A 21,137-nucleotide genomic window follows, 5' to 3' on the forward strand; every position below is an offset into this window, starting at 1 on the left:
ATTCTGCAGGAAACTCCCACAGTTTCTGTTCATGAGAAATGCAGTATTCATTTCAAGGGAACTTTGTTGGTTATTTAATGCTTGAATCATCAGTTTTGCTTCAACAAAGGTTGATTCAAGTCAAATTATTTATTGTGTTGCTCCCTGGCATCCTGAGAAACAAGGATGAGCTCTGCACTGTGTTAGTTTTACCAATAATTTGATTAAATCTGCTTCATTTTGTAAGTTTAGAAATGCATGAGCATGTAAACAACTCAGCTTAGTAGCAGAATTTCTGGGTTTCTTTCTTTTAGGTGCTATTCTTTTAAAGATTATATTATTACTTTTATTTTTACATCTTATTTGCATTGTTTTGTTTGATTTCTTGTTTGAGTTTTGCGGGTGTTTTATTCTTCCTATCTTATTACATTTCCCACTTTGCAAAATAAAAGTACTAACCAAGAATACAATCTTAATTAATTATATTTTTATTATTTTTTCAAACATATACTGTTGCTATATATTTGCTGTATATTTTTAAAAGATATCTAATTTTTATATATAAAATTATTATGTAAGATGTAATTAGTTAATGTTCTTTTACTTAGTTTACTTATATTACAGTTTTCATTACTGTGTTTTCCATTTATTCTGTTGAATTATTCTATTATCTTATTATCTTAAATTATTCTATTTTTTCTTTAATTTTTTGAGAAAAAAAAAACACAAACTTAAAAATCTCAGTATTTTAAAGATATTTCTTCAGAGTGTCACAGTGTAATAAAGTGTATTAACGCATGTTAGACTTTGTCAATATTCATTTAACAAGAAAACAAAATGGAAAAATGTTCTAATATATTTAAATATTTTCACAGGATTTCAAAGTGCAGAAAGATGCTGCTGATAAACGGAGCTGGATTAATTAACATTCAGCAAGTTTATTGATCTGAAAAAGTCAGATGTTTGTTAACACCAAGCAGGAAAGACATGAGAAATTATCTTAACCAATCAACTGATGCAGCCCATCGATCTGGGAAAGGTTGTAAACAGCGGTGTGCAGCAGGGTAGGCAGTGACTATCCTATTCCTTTTTTAAAATGAGTTTTTATATTTTTTCATTTTCATTTATACTTATTATTTTTTATATAATCTGTTATATTATAATTTCCAATACCATGGATTTGAAAGTAATGGAATTTGGTGATTTTAATAGTTTTTAAAAAAGAAAAAAAGAAATACTCAACAGCACCTCCTCCTGGCCAGGCAGAGAAACTGCACGCGTTTGCTTCGTAACAATGACAAGGTTACACACATAGACTGTATATAAATATATCTTTCTTTTACACAGCGCTGCTCTGCCTTTACCTGTCGTTGCAACAGTGTGTTCGTGCAGTCCGTTTCCCCTGAAAGGGTCGCCACAGAAAACCACTGACTTCCAACAACCGAGCCGGTACCGGAGCCCCAGACTTTTACAGCAGATGCCTTTCCTGACACAGACCTCTGCATTTACCTTCAGACAAACTGGCAGAAAACAATCATGCTCCTCTCTGGGCTGTCGCGTAAAAGACATTATAAGATGTAAAAAACTGTATTTACACATACACACAACAACACACACAACATTTGTGTGGAATATACAGAAAATACAAAAATGTCATGCTGCACTGCTATGATATCACCAATGCTGTAATGAACAACAATGGTGGGTAAACCACAACATAAAAATGTCACCAAAATATGTCACCTATAAATATCAGAACCCACTTTAGGTTCATCATGACTTTACTGAACAAGTCTGATATCCTGAACTCTTTGTGAGTAGAATATGAGTGTATATCTATCTATCTATCTATCTATCTATCTATCTATCTATCTATATATCTATAAATATATATATATATATATATATATATATATATATATATATATATATATATATATATATATATATATATACATATCTATATATATATATATAGATATAGGTATAGATATAGATAGATAGATATATAGATATGTAAAAGAAAAATATTTTTCAAATTACTATATGCATTATATATATATATATATATGTATGTATGTATAATAGATTAATTAAGTTGCTAAGAGCTTTTTTTTTATTTTAAAAAATAGTATAATAAAATAGTGCATTTACAAAGTGCAAAACAACAGTAGCAGAGGGATAAAAAAAAAAAAAAAGAATCAAACATTCAGAACAAAAAGGAAAAATAATTTCTAAATGCAACTTTTTCAACCTGGAGTTTTGATGTAATGGAGCATTATTATGGCTTTAAAAGCCTTCATTGACACATTTACCAATAAAACTTTGATTATTTGTTCAATAGTAGAAGAAAAAACATAATTTTAATGGCAATAATATTCTGATTATATTAAAAAATATCCACAACCACATTAATATCTGTTAAACAAAACAAATAATACTCATAATCCTCTCAATGAGGACGACTACTGATAAAAATCCATGTGGAAAATCTCCTTATTACTGATTAATTCATGTTTACATGTGGAGCGGTGAGTGGCAGGTGGAACAGACCTGTTCATGCTGACAGAGATGGGAACAGAAGGCAGAAAGATTGGAAGAAGAGAGATGGAAAGTCTGGAGAACTGTTCCTGAAGATTAAAAAGGAAATGAGAAGAAAGCGTGTCTAAGACACATCAGAGCGGTGAAGAAGAAAGCTGCTCAGACCAAACACTCACTGTCAAGATCATTAAAGTTGCACAAACTTTCCTCTCATACTGTATTCCCATGTATCTTTTCACACGCTTCAGTGAGAAACTCAACATATTTCCTCATTTTGTATCAAGAAATGTGATGTTTCAACACAGTGATGATGAAACATCATCAGAATTCTCACAGAAAGAAAATCAAACTTGTTGCTGTGCGGTTTTCTGTTCCCATGCATCTACAGATGCAGCATGTCAGGTGTCGAGCTGCACCTGAACGCCTCGTGTGCACATCATGCTGCAACCTGCACGCTTTGATTTCTTTGCAAATACAATGTAGTAAAGCAGAAGCCAATATTAAAATAAACGTCTGAAGCATGTGACGGCACGCCACAGTCACGATGCGAAGGCCTGCGTCCCCACAGGGATCAATAACTGCATCTTGTCTAAAACCTCATTCATGGCTCCCTTCACAACAAGCGCTCCTTGTCAGGAACCAGTGAGACCAGCCAGCGACAGCAGAGCCTATATCAGAGGAGGCAAGACTTACAGTAAGCTGGGAGCTGAGCTCTAATAAAGCTGTAAGTTCTGGACTTAAGGTTTCAGCATGCTCCTCACCCCTTTTACACTCCCTTAACCCTCCTAATCAAAGGATTTGGCAGGAGGAGGAAGAGTCAGATTCTGAACATTTAGGCCGTGCATGTCTTCTTTTCTCCCAGTTTTCGCCTGCAAACACAGATTTTCAATCCAACAAAAGACATTTTTATACTAATTTACCAAGTTTCCAGTTGGGAATGAGGATAAAAGTACATTAAAACAGTCTTTGTAAAGCAGCACTTAAATGTGACACATTAACAATAATAATAAAAATAGTAATCATAATCATAATTATACAACTACTACTAATAATGATTATATTATTAATAAAATAATTATTATATTAACAATAATAGTAAAAATTATTGTAATAATGATGATCATGATAATAATAACCACAATAATAATAATGATAATAATAATAATAATAATAATAATGATTATAATAATAATAATAATAATAATAATAATGATGATGATGATGATGATGATGATGATGATGATGATGATGATGATAATAATAATAATAATAATAATAATAATAATAATAATAAGAAGAAGAAGAAGAAGAAGAAGAAGAAGAAGAAGAAGAAGAAGAAATATACAGAAGCTGAGAGCGGTCGAGGTCGCATGTTTTTTTCACACTGTTATCTCCAGATCACAGGATAACTATCTGGTTATCACAGGAAAACCAACTTTGTGTTGTTGTGAAAACGAGATAAGTATCCTGTGATCACGAGAGAATGCTCTTCATTATCTTAAGATAACCACTCATAATAAATAAATACATATGCACAACAATCCTACCACCGTCCGTAGAGACAGACATTCTCTGATGTGGGAGGAAGTTTGCAACGTGTGTCATGTGTTTAATATATTTCTTGTATTATTTGGTGTCATGAGGACGTCACTTTAGTGGATCATTTTGTAGCTCTGACACTTCTGTCGTTCTCCAGTCGTCCAGTTTCCCCACATCAGACACACCAGGCTGAGACATCGCATGTTTTCAGCTAAAGGCTCTTTGATGATCTCCTTTTTGATGGAAAATGCCGTTTCCTGTCTGTCAACCTTTGTTATATTTGCTGTTTTATGCAGATAATTAAGGGATTTAGAAGACTTTGGTCACCAAGCTGCTTGTAAAGCAGAACTGATCCAGTGCATGTGGACACATCTCTGGTTTGTCCCTCCAGTCGTTTTAATGATGCAGCTTAAAGTAGTAGTTGTGGGGTAGTAGCATCAGAGCCAGAAACTAGAAGAGAATCAACAAACTGATCCAGAAAGCTGCTTCTGTGCTTGGAGTAACTCTGGAGCCGCTGGAGCTGATTGTCCAAAGAAGAATGCTGCACAAGCTGATGAAGATGATGGAGGATTCTTCACACCCTGTCCACGACACAGTGATGAAACAACAAAGTGTGTTCAGTCAGAGGCTTCTTCAGGTCCGATGTAAGACTGAAAGATACAGAAGATCATTCCTGCCAGCAGCCATCAACAAGACTTCCTCTAATTAACTGTTAATTCACAATTATTTACTACAATATTGAACTTCCCTTTGGGGATTAATAAAGTATTTTTCATTTCATTCATTAAAGGAACAGTCGGGCACAAGGACCAGCTACCAGACGTTGTTGGTCATCCATCATGAACAAGACCAGTCACGCTCCACAGAGGGGTGTCCACAGTGAGTCCTCGATGGCCGCTGTCCTGCAGATTTTCAATGTATTTCTGCTTCAACACACCAAACTTAAATAAATGAATCTAACAGCCTGAAGGTGATGATAACTCGTTTAAGTCAGCTGCGTTGGAGCAGGGATGCATGGAAAACCTTAAAGTGTCTTCTAGCATGCTGTTCAGAAGAGGAGGGACTTCAGTGAGAAGTGAAACATCTGTGGGAACCAGTAAAGGAAGTCTGGTTGTGTTATTCTTCAGGTCAGATTAGGCTGTAGATGTTCTGAAATCAGTTTCTGGGAGCATCTACCAGCACTTCCCCTGCTTACACACACTGTTGTGTATTTATACAACAGCTCTAAGTATAGCTAGTACAGTGTAGTAAGCACTACTTTATGTCATATTGATGTGCAGCTGTTCAAGCTGCATGGTGTGTGCTGTGTCAGCGGAGTGATATGAACATTGTGATCAGGCCTTTTCAGCAAAGAAGAAATCTAAACTTTACTGTGAGTCTGTGAGGTTCTGTTGAGAGAATAAACACAACACACACCCATATGCTGAGTTAGCAACAGCAAAGTCTGCTTTATCTAAATGTAAACATATAAATAGTGTTTTCTCTCCTTCTTTTCCTCTCTATTCCTTCTTTAACTATTTTTTAGTTGTTAAAATGAATATTTATTTTCACTCCTTTAGTGTCATTTATAGGTGTTTTTATTATCTTATTTTTATGTTAGTGTTGGTGGTTGTCATTGGTGATTGTTGTCAATAAAAAAAACTTTATTAGAAAATTATCTTATCACTTTTGATATATTATATTATATTATATTACATTACATTACATTACATTACATTACATTATATTATATTATATTATGTTATATTATATTATATTATATTTTTTAGTCTAGGAAAGTTGTCTTGTGAGTTAAAGGTCTTTTTCGTAAGCCCAGAGTTGGGACTTGAACCCAGGTCCTCCAGACCCAAGACCACCTCTGCAACCTCTCCAGTTAAGATATATGTTTATAAACAGTAATTCTAAATTGAGGTTTGACACCTGATTGGACAGGGGACGGATGTGATCTAGGCTACTTATGTCTACTGGAAAAAACCAAACTCCACTTTCTGCTTCTCGCCTGTTCAGACATAACATGGAAATCAACAAAAGTACCTTTGACTAGATTAGAAATTTGAAGTACCAGCTCAACATGAGCTCACTACTTCACTTATTTCAGCTTTTCTGGTGTTTCTTCTGCATTCTTGGATATTTAACGACGTACAGTTATCACATCTGGTGGTTTTATGACTTTTAAATCCTTTTTATAAAATGCAAACAACACATATCATCACCCTGTGTGAATTATACTGTAGCATGATGATGAACAGCATTTGGAAGTACATGATGTGCTGCATTCACTTGCACTGGGGCATCTGACGTTTAGATAATGACAACATCACTGTTACCACTGCTGACATTGAGCTGCTGGGTTCGGTTGAATTTTTATGAAGATGTGTTTGAATATCTTTTATTATTTTTATTTTCTACATAAATACCCACAACAACAAAGGCCTGATAGTAAAACCAGCTGTGTAGTTTGTCTGCATGGATTCTTTCAGGACAGACTGGCTGTTTGCGCCGTTATCACCTCATTTGAACCATGAAAACAGATTTGTCTGTCCCGCTGTTAACATTGTTGCCTCCCTCTGTGATTATACGTTGTTCAGATTACTGTCTGGAGTGTACTGATCCAACAGAAGAAGCATGAAGAAAGACCTCCAGCTGACCGGTGAAATGACCGCCTGACACAGATCCAGCCCAGATGACTTCATCAGCCTCGAAATAGACTCAAAACTGCAAGCTTTGCCAGAGACTGTATATAAAAGATGGACGGAGCCTCCGTGAGTCCCCCATAGGTTTCTGAAGAGCTGCCTACAAGCTGCCTACCTTCGGCGGGATATCTAGTACCTGTCAATCAAAAGGACACGCCCCTAATTATGCTGAATTTTGAGATTAAATTACTTCTAAATAGAGGAGTTAGAAAAAAAAAGTCACTTCCCCACAGTTGTCATGAAGGTAAACCTGACCTATTAAACCTAAAATGGATTTTTGTAGCAGGCTGTAAACATGTTTATTTCTGCTGTGAAGTTGGTTTTTTTTAACATGGGAGTCTATGGGGATTTGCTCTGTTGTGGAGCTCCTAGTGGATGAAGGGGGAACTGCAGTTTTATGCACTTTTGCAGAGGCTTCATTTTTAACGCTGGAGGTTGCCGCTTGGTCTGACACACGACTCCGTGTCTGTCTAATAAAATGCAGAAAGAAATGAGCCCAGGACCGGTGTTTATACAAGCCTCTGATAGGAAGTCCTGAAGTTCAGAGCTGAGTTCTTAGCTTAGCTTAAAGCTGTGGTGGAAATTTATCAGTTTTAATCAAAAACATAAGATACGGCTGAAAATATCAAGGTCTTACAGTGTGATGTAGCAACTCAGACCAAGCTGAATTTCAACGCAGAGCTAAGACGGGGTGATGGCATCTCTGGCCTGGTTCTGTACAGAAAAACACGGAAAAATCCAGACCAAAAATATGCAAAAGTTAGATTTAATGCATCATTTTCCAACTATGTCCAAACTTTTATTGATTTGGGTTTTTACAGCAGGAGTGACAGCGCACGAGGCTTTGTGAAGAGTCCAGGCCTCCTGCTGCAGGTGTCACACCTCCTCACTCGCCAGGGGATCTGATTACCCCACGTTAAGCCTTTCTGTTCCTTTTCTTCATTCCAGGAAGAGCTGACCTTGGCCCTCGAAAGATTCCTCCTCATCTGTGATTAGACAGAGGTACTGCAGGTGAAGGCAGGTACCTGGCAGGTGAGCTGAGGATGGAAAATGGAGCATGATGGATGAGGGAAGCCCTGCACTGAAGTGTGAGTGCGTGAGCTGTCACAGCTGCTCAAGTATCAGCTGCATGACGCAATGCCAGGAGAGTCTATACTGAGCTGCTCCAGCCAGAGCGTTAAGCACATTAAACTCTCTGTGCAAGCCAGGAGGGGAAAAACAACAGGAAGGTGGATCATCTGTGAGCTGTCTGGATGTTTCAGTGGGACACCACGTCATCTACTGGTCACTGAAGAGAACTGGGACAACCACAGGAATCAAATTTATCAGTAAAAGCTCAAATAATTAGCATGAAAGCAACTTATACAATGTAATATGTCATGTATCTCCTTTTTGTAAGTGTAACAATAATTCAGTTCAAATCACTTTATTTGTCCCTACGGGGTCATTTATCAGGGCAGGACAGCTGCTAAAAGGACGTAGAAGATGTGTTGTTCATGAACGAGTCAGCTGTAAGAGTTGATTCTTTGTAGTGAACCAGATGAACTGATTCATTTGTTGGAGAATAAAATCGTTAGAAGACCCAGGACTTTATTTTAATGAGCACACCATGTCTCAGTGCTGTAGGAAGATAAACCAGGATCATACCAGAGTGTAAAGAAGGAACATACTCTGAACTCATAACTCTAAACTCTCTTCTCGTACGCTGAACAACTCTTTTATAAGACAGGAAGTTTACTGGTTCAGACCAGGTAAAGCTGGAAGTCAGGTATAAATGACAAATGTTTCAGAAAAAAATGGCAAAATTAGTGAATTCAAATTAAATTACAAATGTTTCAGGAAAAAAATGGCAAAATTAGAGAATTCAAATGTTCAGACTTTGCCCTGTATTAACTTGATTTGCTTAGCGTTGTGTATTCAGTTGTTTGTTTAAAGGTTTGATTATAACATTAAACATATATTTGCCCAAAATAAGGCTCTTGTGATAAAAAAAAAAAAAACAAAACTCCAAAAACACAGATAAAATATTGCTCACCAATAAACTAATGACTCATAATTGTTTAATTAGACTAAAACAGTTCTGAGTGAAATTTAAAAAAGAATCATTTGGGAGCTAAAAGAGCTGACTCTTCTCAGGGAGCCGAGTCAAAAGAACCAAATCTTCAGAAAACAACGTTTTGAAAGTTCATGTTTATGATTGATGAGTTGGAAGTTAAGTTCACGGGTTAAAATGAATAGTTCATGTTCAGAGTTCTCCTTGTTAGTTTTCATTTTATTTACCTTTGTAAATGTCTTAATTTAGGTCAAAGTTGTTTATTTCAGTTTATTTTAGGTTAGAAATAAAGAAAAGAAATCAAAGTGTTGTGTCTTGGACGTTATACTTAATTCTATCACATAACATAAATTTTCATGTGGAGCAGATGTGTGGAGAAAAATACTTTTATATTATCTCCTGCTTACATTTAAACCAGCAGAAAAATGCTGCAGAAAGTTTTATAAACAGATATGTTTTCATTCTGGACAGATACTTGTTTTTTTTTTAACTGCAAACAGGCATAAATTTCACAGAAATACTTCTTTTTCAGACAGAAAATAATCCTGTAAATAATCCATGTTGCTTCAGGGTCTTCCTAGTCGGCTATGCTAGAGCATGCTGGGTAACATAGTGTGAAGTTGGTGTAGCGCCTGCATGGGAAATGTAGTTCCAGGATAATCGGAACCAGTTCATGTTGAGGTTTTTTAAATCTGCAAATATGTTTCAGTCAATTCTGCTGAACTTGTACATCGTACATGCAGCGCAGTTTGTTGCTCCTGTCCAGCTGAATTCTGCTTCTCCATGTTTAGTCTGGACTCTAATCTGCTCTCTGGTCCGGACTCTGGTCTGGTCTCGAGTTTGGTCTCTGGTCTGGTCTCGAGTTTGGTCTCTGGTCTGGTCTCTGGTTTGGTCTCTGGTCTGGTCTCGGGTTTGGTCTCTGGTCTGGTCTCTGGTCTGGTCTCGGGTTTGGTCTCTGGTCTGGTCTCTGGTCTGGTCTCGGGTTTGGTCTCTGGTCTGGTTTCTGGTCTGGTCTCGGGTTTGGTCTCTGGTCTGGTCTCTGGTCTAGTTGTTACACACTTCAAGAACGAGGCATGAACTGGTGTGCAACAGGATGACTTTTTTTTAATTCTGTAAACACAGAAAATACAATATTTTAGAGATGGCACGTCTTTCTGGCTTAACAGCTGGCGAGTTGCGCTTGGACTAAACCGTTTCTACTTCTACTAATATAATGTAACTGTAGCTGTCAGTACACTGTTACATATTATATAAATATAGACAAAAGAAAAACATTTACATTTCAAAAAGTTACAAAGTTGCTACAATATATACATGTTGTGCTCTGTAATAACTCCTAATGCACAGTAACCATGGTAACTGCCAACTGCCCAGTGGTTCACTCTGCTAAAACTAGAGGCAGTTGACAAAAACTTTAAACACAGAATACAACTTAATAAAATACAATCTGATTACACAAAACATTTCCCAAAGCTTAAAATATAACTAAATATCTTACATATATAAACTTTGCACACAAGACCCACCTGTAAACACAGAAAATACAATATTTTAGAGATGGCACGTCTTTCTGGCTTGACAGCTGGCGAGTTGCGCTTGGACTAAGCCGTTTCTAGGCAACGCACGGAACCCAGTCACTTCTCTTGCGCCACCACTGCCATCTACTGGTGTAAAGTGGTATAACGCCACAAATTACTGTTAAAACCTTCACAGGTAGATATGGGTGTGCCAAACAGCAAAAACAAGTAAAACACATAAGAAATAGCATGAAAAATTGTTGGGGGGTGTCTTTAATCATTAAAAAAGTCCTGGGTGCCACATAGTCTCTGGTCTGGTCTCTGGTCTGGTCTCGGGTTTGGTCTCTGGTCTGGTCTCTGGTCTGGTCTCTGGTCTGGTCTCGGGTTTGGTCTCTGGTCTGGTCTCTGGTCTGGTCTCTAGTCTGGTCTCTGGTCTGGACTCTGGTCAGGTCTCTGGTCTGGACTCTGGTCTCTGGTCTGGTCTCTGGTCTGGACTCTGGTCCAGACTCTGGTTAGGTCTCTGGTCCAGACTCTGGTCAGGTCTCTGGTCTGGACTCTGGTCTCTGGTCTGGTCTCTAGTCTGGACTCTGGTCTGGTCTCTAGTCTGGTCTCTGGTCTGGACTCTGGTCAGGTCTCTGGTCTGGACTCTGGTCTCTGGTCTGGTCTCTGGTCTGGACTCTGGTCCAGACTCTGGTTAGGTCTCTGGTCCAGACTCTGGTCAGGTCTCTGGTCTGGACTCTGGTCTCTGGTCTGGTCTCTAGTCTGGACTCTGGTCTGGTCTCTGGTCTGGACTCTGGTCTGGTCTCTGGTCTAGACTCTGGTCTCTGGTCTAGACTCTGGTCTCTAGTCTGGTCTCTGGTCTGGTCTCTGGTCCAGACTCTGGTCTGGTCTCTGGTCTGGACTCTGGTCTGGTCTCTGGTCTAGACTCAGGTCTCTGGTCTAGACTCTGGTCTCTAGTCTGGTCTCTGGTCTGATCTCTGGTCCAGACTCTGGTTTGGACTCTGGTCTAGACTGTGGTCTGGTCTCTGGTCTGGTCTCTGGTCCAGGCTCTGGTCTGGTCTCTGGTCCAGACTCTGGTCTGGTCTCTGGTCTGGTCTCTGGTCCAGACTCTGGTCTGGACTCTGGTCTGGTCTCTGGTCCAGACTCTGGTCTGGACTCGCTGACCTGAGTCTGGATCTTAGCGCTCTGCTTGGTTTATATTCTCTGAACGTATCACAGACAGATTCTGTGGTGGCATCCTGATGGAGAGGATTTTCCCTGAAGGCATCTGGACTCTGGTTCCCTTCACCTGTTTCAGCGGCACTTCTTCCTCTTTCTGACGGCCAGATCGTCACAGCTTCTTCCCCCGCTTGCATCGAGCCTTTAGTAGATCATCCTGACAGCCTGGGATTGACCCGTTTTTCTTCCTCCTGGTTTCCGAGCCTGCCTGCCCCAGTCTGGTACTCGGCCTCCGCTGACTGGTCTCTGGTTATTTGGAACTCTGAAACGACTACTGGATTTTGGATCACACCTCCCTGTTCCCTGTTTCAAATAAAATGTCTCTTTTTGACATTCCTGAGGTTTTCTGAGTTTCTCTGGGTTCAAGCTGAAAACGTTACAGGTTCTGGTCCTAAACCATTCTGGGATTTGTAAACCATTAGCAGGGTTTTAAAATCTATCATGTGACTGAGTGGAAACCAGTATAAAGATCTTAAAACTGGTGTGATGGCCTACAACCTAATGTGACTGGTGTTCAGACTTCTCAGTCCCAGTTAAAGCTCCAGCAGCATCTCGATGAGCTGCAGATGTTTAAAGCTCTTTTTAAAAAGTCCTGTTAAAAGACCATTACAGTAATCCAGTCTGCTGGTGGAGTTTCTCCTGGTCTTACTGGGAGACTAAACTTTTCATTCTGCTGATGTTTCTGATGGTAAAGTCTATCAACACTTTAAAGTTACAGACGCGGTCAGAGGTTTTAAGAGCTCGATTCTCCAGGTGTTTACCGACGCTGACCCTCTTCTCATCTCTACCAAACAGAATCATTTCATTTTTACTTTAATTTACTGAGGAAAATTCTTTTCCATCAAGTTTTTATTTGCTCCAAACAGACACAGTAAGTCTGGACTGCAGTCGTCTGGTGACAAAGACATAAAGTTATGTATCATCTGTATAGCTGTGATAATTCATGGTAGAGTTCTGTAGTATTTGACTGAAAGGGAGCAAGGGAGCAAATACAAGTTAAAGAGGTCCAACGATTGACCCCTGTGGGACTCCACAAGTCACAGCTACTAGCTCAGATTCATAGCAGCTATGAGTTACAACATAACTCCGGCCTTCTGAATAGAACCTGAACCAGTTTAAGGGAATTTCATACCAGGGAATCTATGTCCATTATATTAAATTCAGTTCAATTGAGCTTTTTTTTTTTTTTTTTTTTAACCTGCCCTGTCCATCATCTCAGCATACAGAACAGCAATCTGCGTGCCATATTTTTGCCAGACAGATTTGCTCTGTCAAGGGAGAAATCTCATGTATATAGCTGCCCTTGATAATCTGAATATTTTTATTATTATGATAATTTTTTATTTATTTATGTATTTATTTTTTTATTTTGCAATCATCGTCAGTCTTGATATGGCCGAGCTGGACCTGGCAGGGGAAGAGGAAAAAAGAGAAAATGAAAGGAGAAAAAGAGAGAGAGAAAAGAAAGGCGTGTCTGCTAAAGTTACAGTATTTGCAAAACAATATAAAGTACTGAAAAAATACAACAAGACATAAGTAGGATAGTGACAATATTCAAAAACAGACGAAAAAAAAAGTAAATGAACTAATAAAATAACAATTACAATACCAACCGTTATTAAACATACCTACAGAGAGTCATCAGCAACATTTAGTAGGAAGCAGATGGGAAGATGAGCGCTTTGTGGGCGTGCACGTGTGAGTGTTCAACCTGTGATCATGCAATCAAAGATCAGCTGAGTGCTTGTAGGGGAGCACGACCACGACCCGAGGTGTAGGGGAGGAAGCCAAGGCCCCCAGGGCCCGGCAAGCCCACCGCGCACAGAGTCCGGGCAGGCAAAGCAGAGAGAGCCTCCATCCCCCGAGCCCAGAGCAGTGGAAGCCTCTAAGCAGACGCCACCCGGCGCGACGAGGCAGGGGCACCAGGTAGCACAGGGTGACGGCAAGCCGGCCCGGCGGGCGCCGGGTGCTGAAGCGTGGGCCGCACAGAGAGCCGGCAGCCCACAGGCCCCAGGACCACCCGTATCCCCCAGCTGAGCCCAGGCCAAGACCCAGCGGGCCCCGCCCACCCAGAGCAAAACCATCGCGGGCCGGCGCCACCACAATACCAGGGGCGGGATCCCCAAGGACAGGGACACGTCCGTAGACCATCCCCCCAACAACCCCTCCCCACAACCCTCCCGCTGCATCCTATCCCCCCTCACCAGCACCCTCCCCATCCCTCTCCCTCCCAAGCCCTATCGTCCCCAACACTCCCACCCACCCCCCTTCCTCCAATCCCCCCACCCCCATTCCACCACCCCACCCCCTTTCTAAGTTAAGTAAGTAAGTTAAGTTTCTAAAACTTAAGTAAAATAAATTATCTCAAAATTAAAAATGATCAATCATCATGAAAACTATTAGGCTTTTATTTGGTTAAATTGATTAATTTTGTTTGCAGTTTCCTCTTCTTCTCTCTCTCTTCTCTCTATTTGGTTGCCCTTCACAGTCTTTGGTTTTGATTCTCGATTGTTTGGTTACATTTCTGACACAAACCTTTCCGGGGCGGTCTCTTTCAGGGGCGCATTCCTATTGGCTGGTGAGTTTTTGAGTGACACAGCATCCACTTCCCTCCACAACAACTTGGACTTCCCTCTGATTCTTATCTCTGAACAACAATTTACCTCAAGGGATAAATAAATTATTTTTAATTTCATGTAAAACACACTGAACATATGAAGCCACACGTTTTGTATTTCATGCAGAATGAAGGTTTGATTAGAGGCGTTAGCTTAATGGTAGCACGTGCCCAAAGTCCCAACACCCACCTTCGCATTGGAAGCTTTCCATGTCAGCAGGTGAAACATGGAGTCAAGACGTCCACCATCTTCCTGTCCGTCTGAGATGAACTCTGGTTGGGATATTCGGTTCAGGTTATGTATGTGGAAGAAGCGATGGAGTGAAAATGTTTTTTTGAGGTTGTCCTGGACGCATGTGGTTGTCATAGTTACATGTCAGGGTCTATAAACCATTTGAAGGTTGTGTTTTTTAAGCTGTTTCAAGGCGCCGCCTTTAGAAACTCAGAGTTCCCCAAACTTTTCACACTTTCATGCTCAGATGTTGAAAGAATTAATTTCTTCACAATCCAACACTCAGAACTGTTTTATTTGTAGATTTATGTCTGTTTATTCTTTATTTTTAAAGACATTGATGATGATGTGAGATTGTGTTCTCATGAGGCACAAGACTGATTTTACCCTCCCAGACTGCATTAATTACTCAGTCTTACCCGTTAGGTTCAGAGAGGGGGCGTGATCAGGTGTGTGATCAGATAGGGGGCGTGATCAGGTGTGTGATCAGACAGGGGGCGTGATCAGGTGTGTTATCAGATAGGGGGCGTGATCAGGTGTGTGATCAGAGAGGGGGCGTGATCAGGTGTGTGATCAGATAGGGGGCGTGATCAGGTGTGTGATCAGACAGGGGGCGTGATCAGGTGTGTGATCAGACAGGGGGCGTGATCAGGTGTGTGATCAGAGAGGGGGCGTGATCAGGTGTGTGATCAGACAGGGGGCGTGATCAGGTGTGTGATCAGATAGGGGGCGTGATCAGGTGTGTGATCAGACAGGGGGCGTGATCAGGTGTGTGATCAGAGAGGGGGCGTGATCAGGTGTGTGATCAGAGAGGAGGTGTGATCAGGTGTGTGATCAGAGAGGAGGTGTGATCAGGTGTGTGATCAGAGAGGGGGCGTGATCAGGTGTGTGATCAGAGAGGGGGTGTGATCAGGTGTGTGATCAGAGAGGGGGCGTGATCAGGTGTGTGATCAGATAGGGGGCGTGATCAGGTGTGTGATCAGACAGGGGGCGTGATCAGGTGTGTGATCAGAGAGGGGGCGTGATCAGGTGTGTGATCAGACAGGGGGCGTGATCAGGTGTGTGATCAGATAGGGGGCGTGATCAGGTGTGTGATCAGACAGGGGGCGTGATCAGGTGTGTGATCAGATAGGGGGCGTGATCAGGTGTGTGATCAGACAGGGGGCGTGATCAGGTGTGTGATCAGAGAAGGGGCGTGATCAGGTGTGTGATCAGAGAGGAGGCGTGATCAGGTGTGTGATCAGAGAGGGGGCGTGATTAGGTGTGTGATCAGAGAGGGGGCGTGATCAGGTGTGTGATCAGAGAGGAGGTGTGATCAGGTGTGTGATCAGATAGGGGGCGTGATCAGGTGTGTGATCAGAGAGGGGGCGTGATCAGGTGTGTGATCAGAGAGGAGGTGTGATCAGGTGTGTGATCAGAGAGGGGGCGTGATCAGGTGTGTGATCAGAGAGGGGGCGTGATCAGGTGTGTGATCAGAGAGGGGGCGTGATCAGGTGTGTGATCAGAGAGGGGGCGTGATCAGGTGTGTGATCAGAGAGGAGGTGTGATCAGGTGTGTGATCAGATAGGGGGCGTGATCAGGTGTGTGATCAGAGAGGGGGCGTGATCAGGTGTGTGATCAGAGAGGGGGCGTGATCAGGTGCGTCATGAATCGATGCTTTTCAAGTTTTATAAAAAAAGGTTTAAACTTTTATTGAGGTAAAAACCTGCTGGTCACTTTTCTTCTTCTGGAAGAGACTAACTGGATGTTTCATCTTCGTGCTTCAGGCTCTGTTTTCTACGTGCACTTCATCACTCTTCCTTATTTTAAATCTGAAGCATATAAAGTAGAAGCAGAAGTAAAAATAAAGTTGAAGTCCTGCCATGTTTTTGGACTATCCATGCATTTAGAACCGGTGTTTCCACTAACAGGCTCATCTACCTGCAGTGGAGCTAAGCTAATTAAATTCACCTGGTTTAGTGACTGGTTGGAAAGAGCTGCCGGACAGGAATTCTACGTTTTACTTTACTTTATACACCTAAGGTTGAAATGGTCTCCTGAAGGTCGACCGTCCTGTCTGCTGCTTCTGCGGAGACGCAGGGTTTCTAACAGGCCTGCTATCACACAGTAAGGAGGTTACAGGACTCTGATCAGAACTTTATGATCATTTTACAGGCCTGAGAAGCAGCTACTGTCCTGTGAAGATTTCTGGAGGTTTTTTCCACTAAAATGCAACGACCGCCAGCAGCTAATTGCATTTTGCTAATGCTTATTGCACAGAGCGGCCTGTGTATTTCTGGAACTAAATAACTAGATCGCTCTTCACAAAAGCTTAAAAAGATGCTACAGTGTTTTGTTTTTTTTATTCACAATTTATAATTATTCTGACCATGGTGATGTTTCATGAGCCTGATCTTTCAGCGCTAACACCCTCACCATATTGCTGATTGCAGGATTTTCCATGTTACTTGTATGTACTATCAACTTTTCTTTCTTCTTTTGTAACATTTTAAAAACCTTTAAACACTTCATGAGACAGAGTTTATTATTCCAAGTTAGCTTTGTACAAAGTCTGCTGTCTAATAAATGAAGTTTTGTACATTGTAATGAAGAATTATTCAGACCATGAAGTCAGATTCAGTTCAGCTCTATTTGTATAGCAACACTTCACAACAACATCATCTCAGGACACGTTACAGACTCATCACTTATGTCAATTCACAATAAATAGTCTAGTTAATGAAAATCAACTGATTGCATCACATCTAGACTTCGATCCAGTCTCCCACCCTGAGCTGCAGGAGGCGAAGATTTACTTTATTTATCCCCGTGGGGAAATGGAATTGTAGCAGCAGCATAAACATTAAATATATAAATACAGTATTACTGTAGGTCCCATAAACACTGACACATAGCAGCAAATATATTTACAAAGCATAGAAATAAGAATAAGATTAAATTAAAACAGTTCATTGACTGAATAGGATTGTAGGCGCGTGATATGATGCATTAATGCCGTTACGTGAGCACAGTTCTGACAGAAAGGGATGAGTTAAAGTCTGATGGCAGATGGCAGGAATGACTTCCTGAACTGTTCCTTACAGCGACGCGGCTGCAGGACTCTGTTGCTCAGTTTGTCCACAGTGTTGTGGGAGGAGTGGGAGGGATTGGGAATGAATTGGGAATGAAGGGATTAGGAAAGAACATATTGTCTGGAGTCCATACTTTGATATCAACCAGTCAAAATACCTGATTCAGTCATTTATGAGTATTAAAATACCACTCTGCTCATAAAAACATGACATTTGTTTTAACTTCTGAGAGTTTTAGGACATAAAGCAGCACATGAAGCCCAGCATCAATGTTTCCTTTCTGTGTCACATGATCATGGCGGCATATCATCATGTTGTTTGTGATGATGAGGTCTTGTTTTGATATTTTATTGGTCGCACATCATTGTGCTTTATGTTTCATTATACTTCACATAACTTTGAAACATTATATTTGTTTATTAACCATTTAATGAATGGAAATAATCTTATATTAATCTGTAGTTTAATTATTTTATCATTATAACAATTTGAATTGGATCTTATTTTTGTTTAATGTATTCATCAATATAATCTATTCCTGCTTTAAATGTATTTCTATAAAGTATTGATCTTCTTAAGTTAAATTTAAATATCATATTGCCGTTGGATATACACATTAGTGCATACTGGGCTAACATGATTTTTCTTTTAAGAGGCAAAAAGTTTTGATATCAATATCATTATTATTGATTAAAAGCACCATAAACAAAATGTATGGTATTTACAGAAAAAATATGGTATCACCCTTCCCTAAATTAAGTAACATGATTTTATCTGCAGCACAGACTGTTACCTGTTCCACTTATAGTCTTGAACCTTTTTTCACTTTGAGATTTTATATATTTTACATGCAGACACTGTATCATCACCCTGAGTGACCTGGCTCAGGAAGCTCACATGTAACCGACCTGTTCTGGTCTCTTCTGTAGCCAGAAGAGGGGGTCATGGAGGCAGAAATGTTCCTCTGACTGCGTGATTTGAAGCAAACGAGGATCAGTTTTTGTTGCTTTGCCTGATTTTTATTTTAATTCTATTAAGCCTACAATGAAAGCTTTGAAAAAATATCTGTAAAAGGATGGGAACAAAGGAATAGTTATGAAGAAAAGACCTGAAGAACTCTTTTGAGACTGCGTGGGATTCACGCGGGTGCGCGCGTTTGGCACCGCTGGACAGCTGCGCTTTAGGAACACATCTGGAGAGCGGGTTCAATTTAAAACAGACGGCTTTTTTTTTTAGCATCACCAGGAATAAACCAGATAAGAAAAGGTCAGGTTTGTCCATTTTCTGACCCGCTGACAGCAGATTATATCCCAGTCGTGTCATGTTTCACTGTCTCGGAGGCAGCGCGAGCTGAAAACCAACCCTTCCACAGCAGCTCCAACAGCTGGGAGAGGGCTGGAAACATCTGCAGCCCCTGTTCCGGTTTGCGTAAAGTCCAGCGGCAGCTGCATGGCTTTGCGCCGCGCGTCCTGGATGGAACATCTCTGGATGAAACATAGAAGTCTGAGTCACCCAATGGGACATGCACGCGAAGAAAAAGTCTTCCTCCGTACATTTAGATAACATCTGCAGCTTTTTTTTTTTTTTTTTTTTTTTGATTGAGCAGGAACTCAAAGTTTTAGACGGGAATGAATGAGATGAACAAATCTTCTGAGGAGATTCCCTCTCTCCCTCCAAGACCACCAAGTTTCCCTGCAAAGAGACGGTTTGTCAGGCTGGGGAGGAAGACAAGTGATGGTTCTCAGCAGTGAGTATGAAGGACAGACAGCTGTCATACAGCTGTGTCTGTACAAATCTGTTCACACATTTCTGAACAACGCATATTTAGACATTATGTTTCTCCTGTTTAGTTTCTGACTTCATCAACAGGAACATTTGTAACATTTTTTTTCTTAATTATTTAAAGTTTTGAGTGTCACTGGATTACTTTTTTCCCCTGTAAGACTACATTCAACAGCTCAATTATAAGTGAGGGTGCCTGGATATTGGGTATAAAGGGAATCTGATAAAGATGTAGTCGTAGGGTTGATAAATAATAATCAGTAAGTTACCTCCAGAAGGTTTTTCACAACATTCTAGAGGACTTTGGTCCTTCAACAGCTAAAATTAATAAGAAGTATATATATATATATATATATATATATATATATATATATATATATATATATATATATATATATATTTATATATATATATATATATATATATATATATATATATATATATATACTTCTTATTAATTTTATTATATATATATACACACTCAAAAATAAAGGTACAAATGCTTGTCGCTGGGGGTGTACTCTTTTGAGAGACATTTCTGTACCCTTCAGTTCTGGTCTATTTTTGTACCTTATCAAGTTCAACCTCACCTTATCAAGTTATGGGTTGTTTTTTTTTTATGTTTTCACAGGATTAGGCCTGGTCCATGCAACTTAGCAATATTATCTTATCATTAATCTAGAAATAATCTTCAAAAACTCAAAACACTGACCAGACATACACTTAGTTTGCAGCATCTGACCTTCATTGTCTGGTGTAGTAAATGACTGTTAAGTAGTACTACTGTCATCACTCAACTCTGCTCTAGTTTGTAACATTACAGCCATTAACATTACATTTTTCAATGCTGCAGGTACCCTTATGGTCAAAATGGTACAAATTAATACTTTATGTCACTTTGAACCCTTTTTCGTACTCTGAAGGTGTGCTTCTGGTCTCTTAAAGACCAGTATTGTACTTTTGAGAGAACATTTCTTTAAAATGTACCTATAGGTACAGAAATGTCCCTATCTTGTACCTCCATTTTTGAGAGTGTATATATATATATATATACTTATATATATATACATATATATATATATATATGTATATATATATATATATATATATATATATATATATATAAATAATTTATAATAAATTTTGTCATTTGGTGTTGCAGACTCTTACTGAACAATTACTTGGATTCAAAACTGCATTATTGATCTTTTTCATTGTAAAAAGAGCTGCAAATCCAAATGAGCCGTTGCCAATTTTCTTTGACCGACTTAATTGTATATGTAATTTCTTTTTTAAGTGGAGATTTTAATGCAGAAAATCTATTAAACTACAGAGGTGAAAGACAAAAATATTAAATGAACATGTCAAATCATCCTACGCTCAATATATTAAGTGATGACAAATGAGGGTGCCACAATTTGGTATCAAAGGAGCTAAACTCTAAAGTCTTGTCTTTTAACATCAAAAGTTCAAAATATCGCAACAGTCTTTAGAGAATTTATGTTGAAAAAAACAAACATGATGGTTGAGACCTTTTGACAAGCGCTCTGTGTTCAGGTTAATCCCATTTTTCAGCAGCTTTTGGACAAAATTAAATCTTATTTTTGTACCAAATGTGGAAAAGACCACTCAGGCTTTTACTAGTGAAAGATGCATAAGCTACTAATCTACTGATGTGTAGTAATGGTGGTGTGGGGTGTCATCAGTGTCCCCATTATTTGTGATTATAGCTGTAATCCAAAAGTAAATCCTGGAACTCTGGAGTGACATCTGTGAGATTGGTTGAAAACCAAGTTGAAACCCACCTTCCTGGTTGTAAACATTCAGCTGTGTCTGGCACTGGGAACTTCTGATTATTTCTCAGTTCCCAAACCATAAAAAATGTCACTAAAAAG

General features: G+C 39.6%; 1 protein-coding gene across 1 annotated transcript in view; it reads left to right on the top strand.

Moving 5' to 3' along the window:
- Window positions 1–19,088: 19,088 nt before the first annotated feature.
- The window catches only part of radil2b (Ras association and DIL domains 2b), a gene marked incomplete at its 5' end in the record, with an annotated part of 48,754 nt that continues 46,705 nt past the window's right edge, over window positions 19,089–21,137 (top strand). Inside the window, 1 exon segment of the mRNA XM_079260631.1 lies at window positions 19,089–19,207. Within this exon segment, the coding sequence (XP_079116757.1) occupies window positions 19,089–19,207 (119 nt within the window).

The sequence above is a fragment of the Telmatherina bonti genome (assembly GCF_933228915.1).
Source record: "Telmatherina bonti genome assembly, chromosome: 21".
NCBI classification, from domain to species: domain Eukaryota; kingdom Metazoa; phylum Chordata; class Actinopteri; order Atheriniformes; family Telmatherinidae; genus Telmatherina; species Telmatherina bonti.